The sequence below is a fragment of the Rhinopithecus bieti genome, unplaced genomic scaffold (genome assembly GCF_001698545.2).
Source record: "Rhinopithecus bieti isolate Rb0 unplaced genomic scaffold, ASM169854v2 scaffold_29928, whole genome shotgun sequence".
Taxonomy (NCBI): domain Eukaryota; kingdom Metazoa; phylum Chordata; class Mammalia; order Primates; family Cercopithecidae; genus Rhinopithecus; species Rhinopithecus bieti.
Genome location: NW_016814053.1, coordinates 1,268,496 through 1,286,168, shown reverse-complemented (window position 1 = coordinate 1,286,168; position 17,673 = coordinate 1,268,496). Strand labels below are relative to the sequence as shown.

Below are 17,673 nucleotides of genomic sequence, written 5' to 3'. Positions count from 1 at the left end.
TTTTTTTTTGAGATAGTATCTCACTCTGTGGCCCAGGCTGGAGTGCCAGTGGCATGATCACAGCTCACTGCAGCCTCCACCTCCCTGGGCTCAGGTGATCCTCCTACCTTGGTCTCCTGAGTATCTGGGACTATAGGCGTGTGGCAACCCACCCAGCTAAGTTTTGTATTTTTTGTAGAGATGGGGTTTCACCACATTGCCTGGGCTGGTCTCAAACTCCTGGGCTCAAGCCATCCTCCTGCCTCGGCCTCCCAAAGTGTTAGGATTGTAGGTGTGAGCCACTGACCCTGGCTCAGAAATGTTCTTATAACTAAACAGGGTTTAGAAAATTAAGGCATTTGATTGTATATTAAGGTATTGTAACTTTGAGTGTGGAAAACTTTGCAGTGAGCTGAGATTATGCCACCGCACTCCAGACTGAGAGTCTGGAGTGGAAAATTAAGGTATTTGAGGTAAGGCTTTTGTTATTGTTCTGACCTAACACTTTTTTTCTCCAAGAACTGTATAATGAGAATCCCAGTATTAATATTTGCAAATTATTTTTGGGAAAAGAGCTGTCTGTGGAAAGAACTAATTTTTTTTTTTTTTTTTAATTTGACCCTGCAATTCTCTTTTCAGTGTCATCAAACATGATTGAACGATCTGTGGTGGAAGCAGCAGTCCAGGAATGCAGTCAGTCTGTTGATGAAACTATGTATGTGGGTATAGTTAACTTTTTTCCTCATAGGAGGTGTTATTGAGCACTTAGTTTTAATTATTATCTTGGAAAATTATTAGTGATCAACATTTCCACAGTGGTTACTGTTGTTATTTCTGTATGTCTTTTTAAATAATGGCTTTCTTTGCAAACCTCATTATTAAATGATTCATCTTTACTGGTTTTTCCTAGGATTTGAAGTTACAATGTTGCTGTACCATTCATTACTAACTTTTGCTGCCTACCCAACCAGTGGATCTGACTTTTTATTCTGTATGCTACAAATGAGTTGAATTGAAATGAATATTCAGAAGTATAATTTACTTTGCTCTTAGGAAAGTACCACGCCCAGAGAAGTTCAGCAACTTTACTTGGTCACATGGTGAATGGCAAATGAGAGTAGGACCTCAGTTTTGTGACTCTACTATCTCATGTTTTTAGGTTTAAGAATTTATATGGCAGTAATTCTTCTGGGTTTTATTTCTGTGAATATCCCTCTTGATATGATACTTCTATCCAAATTCATGGCATTTAACTGGAAGGAAAACACTGGGGAAAATGGGCTGAGAGACAGTTTTAACATTGCCACTTCTTTCCTATTTGGGGTAATAGAGGTGATTGAAAGGAGTCATTATCTTTATTTTAGTCAGAAGTTGTAATCTTCTCCGTGTCAGAACTTGTAACTGCTAAAAAAACAAATAAATAAATAAATACAGAAATTGAGGATTTTTAATTTTAAAAACGCTTGCAAACTCATTTAAAATACTAGTGTGACCAGGCACAGTGGCTCACGCCTATAATCCCAGCACTTTGGGAGGCCAAGGTGGGTAGATCACTTGAGGTCAGGAGTTCAAAACCAGCTTGGCCAACATGGTGAAACCCCATCTCTACTAAAAATACAAAAATTAGTCGGGTGGTAGTGGGATGCACCTGTAATCCCAGCTACTTGGGAGGCTGAGATAGGAGAATCACTTGAGCCTGGGAGGTGGAGGTTGCAGTGAGCTGAGATCATGCCACTACAGTCCAGTCTGGGTGACAGAGTGAGACCCTGTCTCAAAAAATAAAATAAAATAAAATAAATACTAGAGTATAATGAATGTTCCCTAAAGCAATCAATAGAAATTCAAAATGATTATATTAAAGTTTAAGGATTATTATCCTAAAATAGACATTACTCATTGTTTACCCTAAAGTTACCTGTTATTTATTTATTTACTTATTTTCCTCCACATCAATCTGCATTCACTTTATTCTTCTGTTTATACATTCTCCTGCTCCCAGATTTGGAGGCAGAACATAATAATAAGAGCTCAACAGTCCTGCACAGAGCCATGTACCATATCCCATCAGTTTTCCTTTTCCCAACCCCTGTCCCACCCCCACTTAGTAAAGCTCCTTGTCCAGGTGTTGCTCTTGGGGGTAAGAAAGCAGAAAATCAGGCTAGGCACAGTGGCTCATGCTTGTAATCCCAGCACTTTCGGAGGCTGAAGTGGGCAGATCACCTGAGCTCAGGAGTTCGAGACCAGCCTGGCCAACATACAGTGAAACCGCATCTCTACTAAAAAATACAAAAATTAGCTGGGCATGGTGGTGTATGCCTGTAGTCTTAGCTATTTGGGAAGCTGAGGCAGGAGAATCATTTGAACCTGGGAGGCGGAGATTGCAGTGAGCCAAGATCGTGCCACTTTGCTCCAGCCTGGATGACAGACGAAAAAGAAAAAGAAAAAAAAAGAAAGAATGGGTAGAGACTCCAGTGAGGGATGGGAGCCTCTTTCCAAGGCACAAGGGGCTACCTTCTCAACATGGCCACTGCTTCGTTCAGATTTGGGTAGTGTGCTGGCCAGGAGCTGGCGGCTGCAGTACCTCCAGCTGATTGAGGAGACAAGCATTGTGAGGGTGCTGCAGCAGGTCCACAGTGATCACTGAGGCCAGGAGCTGCCACACTCCTGAAGAATGCATGGGGCTTTTATACAATAGTGCTGTGGAAATTTTTAACTTCTTTTAAACATGGTTGTATTATTAAAAGTGTCTGAAATTAAATAATTTTTTTTGGTTTTCCATCTCTAACACTATATATATATTGTATAAGTCTGAAAGATATGGCCAGAATTGGGGGGGGTTCTTTTTCCATTGTATAACTTTTCCTGGGACACTTTTGCATAACATTTTAGATTTGGCAGGATGCGGTGGCTCACGCCTGTAATTCCAGCACTTTGGGAGGCCAAAGCAGGCAGATCATGAGGTCCGGAGTTTAAGACCAGCCTGGCCAACACAGTGAAATCTCGTCTCTACTAAAAATACAAAAATTAGCTGGGCGTGGTGGAGGGCGCCTGTAATCCCAGCTACTTGGGAGGCTGACGCAGGAGAATTGCTTGAACCCAGGAGGCAGAGGTTGCAGTGAGCCGAGATTGTACCACTGCACTCCAGCCTGGGTGACAGAAGTAGACTCCATCTCAGACAAACAAGCAAGCAACAAACAAAAAAAATTTTAGATTTTTAAAATTGTTGGGGTTGGGCATGGTGGCTCATGCCTGTAATTCCAGCACTTTGGGAGGCTGAGGCAGGTGGATCACTTGAGGTTAGGAGTTTGAGACCAGCCTGGCCCCTATGGCAAAACCCTTTCTCTACTAAAAATACAAAAATTAGCTGGGTGTGGTGGCACATACCTGTAATCCCAGCTACTTGAGAGGTGGGAGAATTGCTTGAGGCCAGGAGGAAGAGGTTGCAGTGAGCCAAGATCACACCCCAGCCTGGGCATCAGAGTGAGACTGTCTCAAAAAACAAAACAAAAACAAGAAAAATTGTTGGAACTTAATCATATCCTTTGATAATACTGTAGCTCATGGCTGGGCATGGTGGCTTATGCCTACAATCCAGCACTTTGGGAGGCTGAAGCAGGCGGATCACCTGAGGTTGGGAGTTAGTGACCAGCCTGACCAACATGAAGAAACCCCGCCTTTGTTAGAAATACAAAATTAGCCGGGCGTGGTGGTGCATGCCTGTAATCCCACCTACTCGGGAGGCTGAGGCAGCAGAATCTCTTGAACCCTGGAGGCGGAGGTTGTGATGAGCCAAGATCGACCCATTGCACTCCAGCCTGGGCAACAAGAATGAAACTCCGTCTCAAAACAACAACAACAACAACAACAACAACAACAACACTGTAGCTCATAAAAGTAGAGATTTCTTTAAGATGTGACTATTGTTTATATAATTGTTCTTTTTCAACAGATGAAATTCTTACCTGGAAGTTAACTTGATTAATTTTTTTTTCTCGTGAGTTTTGACAATGCTTTCTTGTCCCTTGAGATGAAAATGCACAAGCTAAACATTTTACCTCCATAGTACTTTTGATACTACAAGAAATTGTGGGCCGGGCATGGTGGCTCACATCTGTAATCCCAGCACTTTGGGAGGCCAAGGTGAGTGGATCTCCTGAGGTCAGGAGTTTGAGACCAGCCAGACCAACATGGAGAAACCCCATCTCTACTAAGAATACAAAATTAGCTGGACATGGTGGTGCATGCCTGTGATCCCAGCTACTTGGGAGACTGAGGCAGGAGAATCACTTGAACCCGGGAGGCAGAGGTTGCGGTGAGCCGATATCATGCCATTGCACTCTAGCCTGGGCAACAATAGCGAAACTCTGTCTTAAAAAAAAAAAAAAAAAGAAAAAGAAAAAGAGAACGAAATTGTGTGCCTGGCCTGAGAAAATGTGAAAAGTATGTTATTACAAAGACTTATAATGCAAGTTATCATGTTCACCTAGAGTACTTATGTTTTTAGTAAATCAGGTCTGTGTTTTGTGGGATGTTTTTCAGAGAGCACGTTTTCAATATCATAGGAGCATTTGATATTCCACGCTTTGTATACAATTCAGAAAGAAAAAAATTTCTTCCGTAAGTATGCCATCCACTGATTTTAAGTTAATTTCAAATGTTTTTTCCAGAAGGTATATAGTCTCTTGCTTCACTTTTGGCTCACCTTTGTGTATTATGATAGTCATTCTTTTTTTCTAGTCTGTTAATGACCAACCACCCTGCACCAAATTTATTTGGAACAGCAAGAGATAAAGCAGAGCTGTTTCGTGAGCGATATACCATTTTGCACCAGGTAAGTTTGGTAGCGGGCGGAGGGGAGGATACTAGGTAAACGGAGAGAAAAAGAGACTGTTTCAGTTAGGGAAATCTCAGGGATGTTTAATGAATGGAATTTTGTGGTCCAAAGTTGGTCATTCAATAAACTGTTGTTGAGATTTCTGTGATTGAGACCATGTAGAAGATACAGAGATGAAAAAGCTATTTTCCCCTTAACGACAATGATGATGGTAAAAATAGTAGTTACCATTTAATACATGATATGCCAGTTAGCACTTAACATACATTATTTACCTCATTTAATCCTCATAATACTAATATATGTGTAAATGCTATTATTATCCCCATTTTACAGATGAGGAAACTGAGGCTTAAGGAAGTTTAGTAACTTGCCTATAGATCACATATAGTAAGACATGATTTCAATCCAGCCTGACTCTAAAGCCCAGCCATTGCCTACTATACTTTACTACCTTCAAATAGCTTACAGTCTATGGGATAGACTGTAGCTGGGATAGCTTATGTCTATGAATAGACATTTGTGCAAATATATAAAGTAGAATTTTATACGTGCTATAAAAGAGATACAAACAATGTATTCAATAAAAGAATCAGGGAAGGCTTCAAGGAAATGATGGCATTTGGCATGGACCTAGATTGCTTTAATCTTGTGGAAATGGGGAAAGGGTGGTGGTGATTGTGAACAAAGGTACAGCAAAAAATAGACTCTGTGCAGGAAATGATGAGAAAATCAGGAGTAGCATGGGATCAGTTTGGAAAGGCAAGTGGGAGCCAAATTGTAGGAGCACTTTGGATGCCACCCTTGGGAGTTGGGACTGTTCTCCTTATGCGAGGTGCTTTGGAATACCAGAGAAAATCGCAGCCAGGTTTTTTGAGTGCTTCCTCCACCAGCAGATATGGGGATGACTTAAGAGTGTGAGAGAAGCCTTCTAGAAGTCTGTGCTATTAGTCTTGGCATAAATGATAGCCTGGACGAAGGAAGTGGCAAGGGGTGTAGAATGAGGGCATCACACTCAAGCAGCAGAAACTATAAGCACATGGTGACTGTCTGGATGTGAAGGAGAATGGAGGGGGTGAAGAATCAGAGATGAGTAAGGCCTGGAGTCTGAGAGAGTAGAATATAGAATAATACGTTAAACAGGAAAAAGAGAATGTTTGTAGAAGGTGATGGCAGTTTCTGTTTTAAGCATTTGAGTTAAGATTGCCAGGAGAAGTAAAGTGTACATCTGGAACTAAGGAAAGAGAGCTGGTAGCATGAGAGATTTGGGAGCATCTGCATAGAGTAAAAAATGGAACTGCAAGGACGAGACCCTGGCAGAAAGAGAAGTGACAAAAAGAGAAGAGGGAGGCTGGGCACGATGGCTCACGCCTGTAATCCCAGCACTTTGGGAGGCTGAGGCGGGTGGATCACCTGAGGTCGGGATCTGGGGACCAGTCTGACCAACATGAAGAAACCGTGTTTCTACTAAAAATACAAAATTAGCCAGGCATGGTGGCGCATGCCTGTAGTCCCAGCTACTCGAGAGGCTGAGGCAGGAGAATCGCTCGAACCCGGAAGGCGGAGGTTGTGGTGAGCCGAGATGGCGCCATTGCACTCCAGCCTGGGCAACAAGAGCGAAACTCCATTTCAAAAAAAAAAGAAAAAAGAGAGAAGAGGGGAAGAGGATAGATAGAACTTGGGGGCCAGGCGAGGATGGTGTTATATGGCAGAAGCACAAGAAGGCTTCAAGGAGGAACAGATGGTCAGCAGTAAGTTAAATAAAGGTCGAAAAGAATGATCCTTGAGGAAACAGTATCCTCTGCTGCTTTCATTGCTGACATAGTGTTGCCAGGTTAATCTGCCCAAAGTGTAGCTCTGACCACCTCATGGGTTTTGCACAGAAGTCTTTCAAGGAAATTCACTGCCTATTCAATGCAGATTATCCTTAATATGTAAGATCTTCTCTTACACATAATTGGCCTAATCTCTACTTTTCCTGTAGTCATACTCTGTGCTGGAGCCAAAACTGAAACATGGAATTATTGTTTCTGTTTCTTTCACTACTTCTGTGACTTTGTTTATCCTGTAGACTGCTCTTCCCTCTTACCTCCACTGTTGAAACCGTCCTAATTTTGGAAGGCTCTTCTCAGATTCCTCCTTTCTGGAGCCCTTCTTGATCTTCAGTTGGATGCAATCTTTTTCTTTTTTATTTTATTTTTGAGATGGAGTCTCACTCTGTTGCCTAGGCTAGAGTGCAGTGGTGCAAACTTGGCTCACTGCAACCTCTGCCTCCTGGGTTCAAGTGATTCTTCTTCCTCAGATTCCCAAGTAGCTGGGATTATAGGCACATACCACTACACTCAGTTAACTTTTTTATTTTAGTAGAGACGGGGTTTCACCACATTGGCCAGGCTGGGCTCGAACTCCTGACCTCAAGTGATCTGCCCACCTCAGCCTCCCAAAGTGCTGGGATTACAGGCCTGAGCCACCATGCCTAGCTGAATGCAGTCTCTTTCTGCTTGAACCAAGTAGTATGTCTTTTTTTTTTTTTTTTTTTTCCTGAGACAGAGTCTTATTCTGTTGCCCAGGCTGTAGTGCAATGGCGCAATCTCGGCTCACTGCAACCTCTGCCTCCCAGGTTCAAGAGATTTTCCTGCCTCACTCTCCTGAGTAGCTGGGACTACAGGCACGTGCCACAACACCCGGCTAAGTTTTTGTATTTTTAGTAGAGACGGGGTTTCACTGTGTTAGCCAGGATGGTCTCCATCTCCTGACCTCGTGATCCACCTGCCTCGGCCTCCCGAAGTGTTGGTATCACAGGCGTGAGCCACTGAGTCCAGCCGAGTAGTACATCTTTTATGTCACTGACTGGACTTGGCCCTACCTTGCATTTGAGGTGTTTACCCTGTGATTAGACTGTGAATTCCTTGTTTATCTCCTCTGCCACATTTGGCACTGTCCTTTATACAAAGAAGGTGCTTAGTAAACACCATATTTCTTTTTTCTTAAGTATGTTTTGAAGTCTATTCTGTTATTGTGGGTGTGCCACTTATCCCTTCTGAGCCTCATTTATTCATCTGTGAAATAAACAGGTTGAAGTTCAGTCCATTCATATTTTCATTGCAGTTATCTTCCAGAAAATCAATCTGATGTTTTCATTATCCTACTTCAAAATCTTTGTTTCTCATTGTCTATACGACAAACTTCTTGGCTGGGCATACACAGTTTGTATTGTCAGGGCTTTTTGAGTTGGAGGTTACGGAAACTCAAACTGATTAAAACTGAAAAAGGAATATATTGGTTTAGCTTGTATTATGAAGTCTAGAAGTCCACCAGTTTCAAGCCTGGCTGGATCCAGGTGTTCACACAATATCAGGAGGCATCTGTCTCTTTCCATGTCCCACCTCTTTTAAAAAATTGATTTTACTTTCAAATAGGTTCTCCCTATAAAGTGACAAAGATCTCCACTAGTAGCCTTAGCAACTCTTGGAAAGAGAGTTCCTCTTTTCTAATAGTTCTAGCAAAAGTCTTGAATCTGTCTTTTTTGAGCCTACCTTGAAGCACTTGCTCATCCTTGAACCAATCACTGGCCAAAAGGATGGAGTACTTTCACTTTCTAGGCCTTGAATTCCTATCTATAGAAAGGGGAAGGGGTATCAATCCTACCTAAACTATATGGACTGAGAGTTGGGGAGGGAAGTATCCCCACATGGATCTTACTAATCTCTGGCCTTGTCTGCACTCCATAATTCAACTGTATTAAACTTTGCATAGCTTCCTAAATACTCTAACTCTGATGATTTCTCTGCCTGAAATGCTGTGGGGTTTTTTTGTTTTTTTTTTTTGTTTGTTTGTTTTGAGACAGAGTTTCGGTCTTGTTGCCCAGGCAGGAGTGCAGTGGCACGATCTCAGCTCACTGCAATCTCTGCCTCCCAGATTCAAGCAATTCTCCTACCTCAGCCTCCTGAGTAGCTGGGATTACAGGCACCTGCCACCATACCGAGCTAATTTTTGTATTTTTGGTACAGACGGAGTTTCACTTTGTTGGCCAGGCTGGTCTCGAACTCCTGACCTCAGGTGATCCGTCCTCCTTGGCCTCCCAAAGTGCTGGGATTACAGGCGTGAGCCACTGTGCCTGGCCCTGAAATGTCTTATCTCAGCCTCCTTTTCTTTCTTTTTTTTTTTTTTGAGACAGAGTCTCGCTGTGTCACCCAGGCTGGAGTGCAGTGGCGCGATCTTGGCTCACTGCAAGCTCCACCTCCCGGGTTCATGCCATTCTCCCGCCTCAGCCTCGGAGTAGCTGGGACTACAGGCGCCTGCCACCACGCCCGGCTAATTTTTTGTATTTTAGTAGAGACGGGGTTTCACCGTGTTAGCCAGGATGGTCTCGATCTCCTGACCTCATGATCCGCCCGCCTCGGCCTCCCAAAGTGCTGGGATTACAGGTTTGAGCCACCGCGCCCAGCCTCCTTTTGTTTCTTACTATCCAAACCTTATTTATCATCTGGGCTGTTGTTCAATGGCCCCTTTGGCCTGGGGTACAGTCAGCCCTCACAGTACTTTGTTGTGTGGTGGCACTTCTCTTTCAGTAGCCCCAGTGCTCTCAGAGTGACACTTGGTTGTTCTTCATACCCTCAGTCTACAATGTGCTGCTGCCATACGCACAATAGACCTTTAAAATTTTTACTTTTATTTTTTTAATTTTAAAACTTATATTACTAGATATTTGTATGTTAAATTATGTGGGTTTTCAAATCTGTTGAGAATAAGTAATAGAGACATTAGTTTAAGGACAATGTTTCATCAGGACACTATTTTAGTGAATCTTATGTTTAAATGTCTGTTTCAGGAATTCATGTGAATCTTTCTTTTTTATAGAGGACCCACAGGCATGAATTATTTACTCCTCCGGTGATAGGTTCTCACCCTGATGAAAGTGGAAGCAAATTCCAGGTTAGAACATTATTCTAGTTATGTAGGGGATATAAGTGTATAAGTTTAATATTTGTTGCTTAATTCTAATTCGTTGAATTTTAAATGAAAATAAACTACTGGTAACTGTTTAGCTAACTGGACTGGCTGCATGCCCACTTTTGATATAGTCCATTCCTAGAGTCCTGTGTCCCACAAATCTCTAACAGAAGCTACTGCTTCCTTTGAGAAGGCCCTGATCCAATGCTAGCCCCAGATACACTCTGGCCTCCAAGATAGCTTCCTAGCCCATTTGGATACTATACTGGCTTTCTGATAACTTTTCAACATTTCTTTTCTTGCCCTCACTCATCCCTTAGTGACCATAGCACTGAGGAACTCAAATACTGGTTTCTTGCCCAACTCATCCCTCGTGACCACACACACAGTTATTGAACTAGAATGTGTTACATTGGTTGAAGTGAAAACTTTACTTAAGGTACTAAGGAAACAACATTTATAGAATGAATGTGAGAACACAAATGGATCCCACAACCTGGGCAACATAGCAAGACCTCATCTTTACAAACAGTAAAAAACATTAGCCAGGCATGGTGGTGTGCACCTGTGGTCCCAGCTACCTGAGAGGCTGAGGTGGGAGGATGACTTGAGCTTGGGAGATTGAGGCTGCAGTGAGCTGAGATCATGCCACTGTACTCCAGCCTGGGTGACAGTGTAAGGACCCCCTCAAACAAACAAACAAAACTTTTATTAGAGTATAAATTAGGTTTTAGAAATTGGCATTACTTATATTTCCCTACCAAAGATCATCTATATGTTTTCTATATTAGGTTTTCTCTGGCAACTGAGATGCCCATAGCCCAGGAGCCTTTTCCCTCGTCTCCTCTTTGACAAAGCAATTTTAAGGCTTAACTAAATAATTACTCTTTTCGAACTGTCTAATTCTGTATCTGTGATGGCACATACCCTACTTAAATTACATTTATCTACCTGTATGATAATATCCCTTTACAGATTGCAAAAACGATGTGCTAAAAAATACTGTTATTTTTACTTCTCCTGTGTTGTTTAAGGTCTCTTTTTTTTTTTTTCTTTTGATAGAGACATGAGGTCTCGTGATGTTGCCCAGGCTGGTCTTGAACTCCTGGCCTCAAATGATCCTCCTGCCCCAGCCTCCTGAGTAGCTAGGACAATAGGTGTGCACCACTACACTTGGCTAGGTTCTTTTCCCTTCCCTTCCCCCTTCCCCCTTTCCCTTTTCTTTCCTTTCTTTCCGACAGTCTTGCTCTGTCACCCAGGCTGTAGTACAGTAGTGCAATCTTGGCTCACTGCAACCTCCTCTTCCCAGGTTCAAGCAATTCTGCCTCAGTCTCTTGAGTAGCTGGGATTATATGTGCACATCACCGTGCCTAACTAATTTTTTTGCGTTTTTAGTAGAGATGGTGTTTTGCCATGTAGGCCAGGCTGGTCTTGAACTCCTGACCTCAAGTGATCCATCCGCCTCAGCCTCCCAAAGTGCTGGGTTTACAGGTGTGAGCCACCACGCCCAGCCCTACGTTCATATTTTTTAAGAGTAACTCCAGTATTAAATGTTAATGTGATTATTATGGAACGATAGGATTGTATAAGTTTTTATTTCTTTCTTGTCTATATTTTAAATTTTTTTCTATAGTAAACATGAATTATTTGTAATAAAAAAACAAAGATAAAACATAAAGATAAAAGAAGCTCCACTTGGTAATTTCTATAAATATGAAAACTTATATATCCTTTTATCTAGCAATTGTGTTTCTAGAATGTGTAGAACTTTATTCAACAGTTATTATCTGTAGCTGGATGCAGTGGCTAGTGCCGGTAATCATGGAGACTCAGGGGGCTGTGGTGGAAGGATCACTTGAGCCCAGTTGAAGGCTGCAGTGAGGTATGAGAGTGCCACTGCACTCCAGCCTGGGCAATGTGAGACCCCATCCCAAAAAAAAAAAAAGAGAAAAGTTTCTATCGCTGTTGTGGGCCAAAGAAAGGTGCACAGAAATATTAAAAATTGTTTTTATTAGTAGAAAACTGGGAACAACTTAAATGTCCTTTAATAGGAGTTTGATGAAATAAATGGTCATATGTATAATATAGATATCTCTATTCTTTAAACAGAAGGAAATTTATATGTAGAAAAATGGAAAGCTATCTCAGATATTAACTTCAAAAAGTTAAGTTGAAGAATAGTACATATACTATGATTTCATCTTTGTGAATAAACTGTATAGGTGTGTGTCATAAATTATGTATGTATTTACATATATTTAGGATTACATACAGAAAAGTTGGAAAGGATTTTATTTGTTTATTTATTTATTTTTATTTATTTATTTTTTTTGAGATGTAGTCTTGCTCTGTTGCCCAGGCTGGAGTGCAGTGGCACGATATCAGCTCACTGTAAGCTCTGCCTCCTGGGTTCACGCCATTCTCCTGCCTCAGCCTCCTGAGTAGCTGGGACTACAGGCGCCCACCACTACGCCCGGCTAATTTTTTGTATTTTTAGTAGAGACGGGGTTTCACTGTGGTCTCGATCTCCTGACCTTGTGATCTGCCCGCCTTGGCCTCCCAAAGTGCTGGGATTACATGTGTGAGCCACTGCGCCCGGGTGGAAAGGATTTTTTACAATGGTGTCCCAATTTTTACTACCTTGAACTTTCTGATTAGAAAAAAAGATCAGATTGAGAATGTAAATAATAATGAGAGCCTTTTAAAATACTAAGTAAAATTAGAATATATATTTTTAAATAGCTTGCTAATTTTCAAAAGGTACTGTTCAAATAAAATAAAATTGATATCTTTTCTATATTTGAAAAATAAATGTACTTATCATTATTCGGAATGATAGGGTGTGGATTCCGTCATTGGTAGGAGCCTGAGTTGATGTGGTGTTTCTTTAGGCATGATTCTTCTAGGCCATCATACACTTGATCTTACAGCTTTTTTGTAGGACAAAATTAAACATCCTAAGTTTAATTTTACAACTTTATTTCCATTTTATTTGATTTTCTACTGTAAAGTAGCTATAAATGCTGAAATGTGTACCCCAAATTTACTTATTTATAAAAGTTTAGTTTCTTGAAAGAATGTATTTATAGTCTTTAAAATTTATTTTGTTTTATTTTAGCTTAAAACAATAGAAACCTTATTGGGTAGTACAACCAAAATCGGAGATGTGATTGTTCTTGGAATGATAACGCAGTTAAAAGAGGTAACTTAATAAACATCAAACTTTTAGTTTTGGCCTTGGATTGATGAAATGTCGGTTACATAGAACATTTTTGTGGCGGGCACAGGAATGTACTCTTTATTGAAAACTCGCCTCACGAACAGAACAATATTGGAATAGTGGTAATATAAGGAAATAGTATCATCATGTTAGAAGCCTTGGAATGAGGATAAATAATGGCTGTTGGCCAGGCACGGTAGCTCACGCCTGTAATCCCAGCCACTTTGGGAGTCCGAGGCGGGCGGATCACCTGAGGCCAGGAGTTCGAGACCAGCCTGACCAACATGGAGAAACCCTGTCTCTACTAAAAGTACAAAATTAGCCGGGTGTGGTGGCACATGCCTATAATCCCAGCTACTCTGGAGGCTGAGGCAGGAGAATTGCTTGAACCCAGGAGGTGGAGGTTGCAGTTAGCCGAGATGGTGCCATTGCGCTCTAGCCTGGGCAACAAGAGCAAAACTTTGTCTCAAAATAAATAAATAAATAAATAAAATAAAATAATGGCTGTTCAGCAGAGAAACCCATTTCCTGTCTCCATAGGGCCTGTTTTACAATGATGTAAAAATTAGGTCATGTACATTTTCATATTAGACTTTTGTTAAATAAACTTTTGTAATAGTCAAAAAAAAAAAAACATAAAAAAACAAAAAACAGAAAACAAAACACAAAAAACTTTTCTCAGTTACCAAGTGTCTTTTTCGTTTGTGTTTGGTTTCCTGAGTAGACATCAGGACAGAGTGTCTTGTCCGGGAGCCCAGTTTGCATAGCCTGAAATTAGGCCCCTAGTGACCTCTGGATAAACAGAGAGTACTGGGTTTCTGAACAAGCAATCTGCAGAGTATGTGCTGGTCACTTGGCGATGCTGTTGGCTGTCTTAGAAGGTACCTGGGGAGACCCTCCCCATGGCAGACATTGAGTGTCCCTCTTGCCATTTCTTATCTGTAGGAGTCATTCTCCATTTTGTACCTGTGAGGAGTCAGAATCTCAGTTAAGTGATTAGTCTGGGGTTATCAGACTAGTAAATGGAAGAGCCTGGACTAGAAATAATAGCTGATTTTTAAAATCCACTTTTCTCTCGACTGTATTCTGTTGTCAAACTTGTAGTTTAATTTTTTTGTCATAGTTTTCATTGTTACATAAATGTGGATTTCTTTCTTTTCATTTTTTTTTTTAGGGAAAATTTTTTCTGGAAGATCCTACTGGAACAGTACAACTAGACCTTAGTAAAGCTATATCCTTCACTTGTATTTTTTAAAATCTGCATTACGTGAATTGGGGAAATTGACTATATATCCTTCTAAAATTTACCTATTTGGGTTCTCAATGTAACTTCTCTATGTTGCTGGTATAGGAATATAGAGATATAATCCTAAACAGAGACAGAACAACTTTAATTTCCTCTTATTTGAAGAATCTAGACAAATGACTGATGAAGTTTATATCATGGTAAGAATGATCCACCTTGTCAATATTACCAAGAATTAAACATGAGGACATTTAAACCTAAATTTTTTAAAGCTTTTTCTAAGCTGTGGTCTATTCACAGTTTCAAATGGGAAGTCTTTGAATTTATTATTTAGAAGGCTTGTTGGTCTCAAAATGTATGTTGACTTTATTACTGCCTCAAGAATAGAATTATTTTCCTCAGCTGTTGTGTACCAGTTCCACAGTGGTTTATACACAGAGGCATGCTTTGTCTTAGCAGAAGGTAAGTCAGTATACTTTGTTACTGTCCTCCTTCTCATTCTCCAGTAAAACTATTTCTGCTTTGGGTAAAATATGTTAACATGATATAATTTGGGATACCATTAATTAGAAGAGCATATTTTTGGCAAAATAACTCTTAGACTGTTAATGGGCTAATAGAAATCTTTCTGGGGTGATGAAAATGTTCTGAAATTAGATAGTAGTAATGGCTACACAACTTATGAATACACTAAAAATCACCAAACGACACACTTTTTTTTTTTGAGACAGAGTCTCACTATGTCACCTAGGCTAGAGTGCGGTGGTGTGATCTCGGCTCACTGCAACCTCCGCCTCCTGGGTTCAAGCGATTCTTATGCCTCAGCCTTCCGAGTAGCTGGGATTACAGGTGCATGCCACCATGCCTGACTAATTTTTTGTATTTTAGTAGAGACGGGGTTTCACCATGTTGCCCAGGCTGGTTTCAAACTCCTGAGCTCAGGCAATCCACCTGTCTTGGCCTCCCGAAGTGCTGGGATTACAGGCGTGAGCCTTGCCCGGCCTGAATTATGCACTTTTTTTTTGTTTGTTTGTTTTTTGAGATGGAGTCTCACTCTGTTGCCCAGGCTGGAGTGCAATGGCACAATCTCGGCTCACTGCAAGCTCCACCTCCTGGGTTCATGCCATTCTCCTGCCTTGGCCTCCCTAGTAGCTGGGACTACAGTTGCCTGCCACTACACCTGGTTAATTTTTTTTTTTTTTTGTATTTTTAGTAGAGATGGCGTTTCACCATGTTAGCCAGGATGGTCTCAATCTCCTGACCTTGTGATCTACCCGCCTCAGCCTCCCAAAGTGCTGGGATTACAGGCGTAAGCCACCGCGCCCGGCCCTGAATTATATACTTTTAAAGGGTGAATTGTATAGTATGTGAATGATATCTCAATAAAGTTGAAAAAAACACTTAATTTTATATAGGCCATAAAATGAAACATTTCCTAATATGTATTTCAACACGTACTGCCAAACTGAAAAGTGAAAAGTTATGAATCTATTTCTATTTAATGAACTTTATAAGTTGAGACTCTCTGTGGATCTAAAGTTGTTGTGTGGTTCATTGAGGCTGGCAACCTCTGTAATTAGTTCACAGGGCATGAGACTAGCCTGGCATTACTGCTTTGTTGTAACATAATTTTGTCTTTTCAAACACAGAGGATTAGACAAATGAAAGTGATGTTACTTTTTTTCAGGTTGGTTTGAAGATCAAGTGTTTCATGTCAATGCCTTTGGATTTCCACCCACTGAGCCCTCTAGTACTACTAGGTATTAAAATGTTTGGTTTATACTCTACGGGAATTTGATAATGCTGGCAGGATTGAGTGTAAGATAGTACGTCATATCTCAGTTACTACAAGGTGTCAGGCTTTGTGTCAAAATGGAAAGAGCAATGGAAAATGAGAATTAGAAGACTGGGTTTTATATGTAATGTGAAAACTCACAGATGGGCCAAAGATTAGTTGCAATACCGTCTTTGTACTTCAGCTTTAACTGGGAAAGATTTCCAGTCTATCTGTTTTATCTTTGGGGTTGATGAGAAGTTCAAGTGAGATAAGAGAGATAGAATAACACTTAGAAGAATATAATTCCATGTTAATATAAAATTCTCACTTTTATATTCTAATGAACAAAAGTTATGTGAGGTAGCTTATAGCTCCTTAATATAAGTAAAAGCATCATAATATTAGAGCTATTCCAAAATGGCCTTCTCTTAGAGGAAATGAGCTCCCTGTCACTTGAGTTATTTGGGCAGAGGCTGTATGATAGTATAAAAGTTGTACTTGGTGGCTCATGGGTTGAAAGTAGTCTATAGACCTTTCTTTTCTTCTCCCCACTTTGAGGTGTTTAAAAACATTTTGAGTTAGTTTCCATTGTATAAAAATTAGAAGATTTCTCATAAAGGTCTAGGTTTTGGAGTTCTCTTTTAACAGTAGGATCTGGCAATAGAGTGCCTGAATTCTCACATGGCAAAAACTAAACTGCAGTGGTTGCCCACTTTGGGCAGGGCAGGTATGTCTGCCCTAGTTACTGTCAGTGGACTGCTGCTTTGCTATTTGGTGTTATCTTTTTGGAGCCTGTAAGCATTCGAGTTTGCCACCTCTGGGGGAATTAAAGTAGTTGACTTCTAATCATGAGATTCTATATGATGGTGATGATATCAAAAGGAAGCATAAGGATTAAGATTTTAGTTTTATCAGGAGGCAGAGGTTGCAGTGAGCTGAGATTGCGCCGCTTCACTCCAGCCTGGCAACAGAGCGAGACTCCATCTCAACAACAACAACAACAACAAAGATTTTAGTTTTAGTATGCCTGTATAAATTCAGGATGCAAAGGCAACATTTTCTGGCTGGGAGTTGACTGGCAGGGCAGCCTTTGCAGAGCATCTACTCTTCCTGTTGAAGTGACTAAGGGAAAGGTACTGATCTTGCTAAGGAGAACAGAAGCCCTAATCAAGCCAATCTCACCTCGATTTGAGTGCTTTTGGTGCAGTTTGTGGCTTTTTCCAATATGGTAAGTTTCCTTTGGAATATGTTTAGAGCAAAATTGCCATTGTTGTGTTTTGTTTGTTTTTTTTTTTTTTTTAATTATACTTTAAGGTCTAGGGTACATGTGCACAATGTGCAGGTTTGTTACATATGTATACATGTGCCATGTTGGTGTGCTGCACCCATTAACTCGTCATTTACATTAGGTATATCTCCTAATGCTATCCCTCCCCCAGGCCCCCACTCCACAACAGGCCCCGGTGTGTGATGTTCCCCACCCTGGGTCCAAGTGTTCTCATTGTTCAATTCCCACCTATGAGTAAGAACATGCGGTGTTTGGTTTTCTGTCCTTGCGATAGTTTGCTCAGAATGATGGTTTCCAGCTTCATCCATGTCCTCAAAAAGGACATGAACTCATCCTTTTTTATGGCTGCATAGTATTCCATGGTGTATATGTGCCA

General features: G+C 40.9%; 1 protein-coding gene across 1 annotated transcript in view; it reads left to right on the top strand.

Moving 5' to 3' along the window:
* The first annotated feature begins 624 nt into the window (after nucleotides 1-624).
* Nucleotides 625-17,673, top strand: part of POLE2 (DNA polymerase epsilon 2, accessory subunit) — a 41,404-nt gene continuing 24,355 nt past the window's right edge. The window contains exons 1-8 of the mRNA XM_017849479.1: nucleotides 625-694; nucleotides 4,519-4,596; nucleotides 4,717-4,810; nucleotides 9,674-9,748; nucleotides 12,885-12,968; nucleotides 14,161-14,217; nucleotides 14,646-14,694; nucleotides 15,920-15,992. Of these exons, the coding sequence (XP_017704968.1) occupies nucleotides 630-694; nucleotides 4,519-4,596; nucleotides 4,717-4,810; nucleotides 9,674-9,748; nucleotides 12,885-12,968; nucleotides 14,161-14,217; nucleotides 14,646-14,694; nucleotides 15,920-15,992 (575 nt within the window). The 5' untranslated portion in view covers nucleotides 625-629. The remainder of the gene's footprint in view (nucleotides 695-4,518; nucleotides 4,597-4,716; nucleotides 4,811-9,673; nucleotides 9,749-12,884; nucleotides 12,969-14,160; nucleotides 14,218-14,645; nucleotides 14,695-15,919; nucleotides 15,993-17,673) is intronic.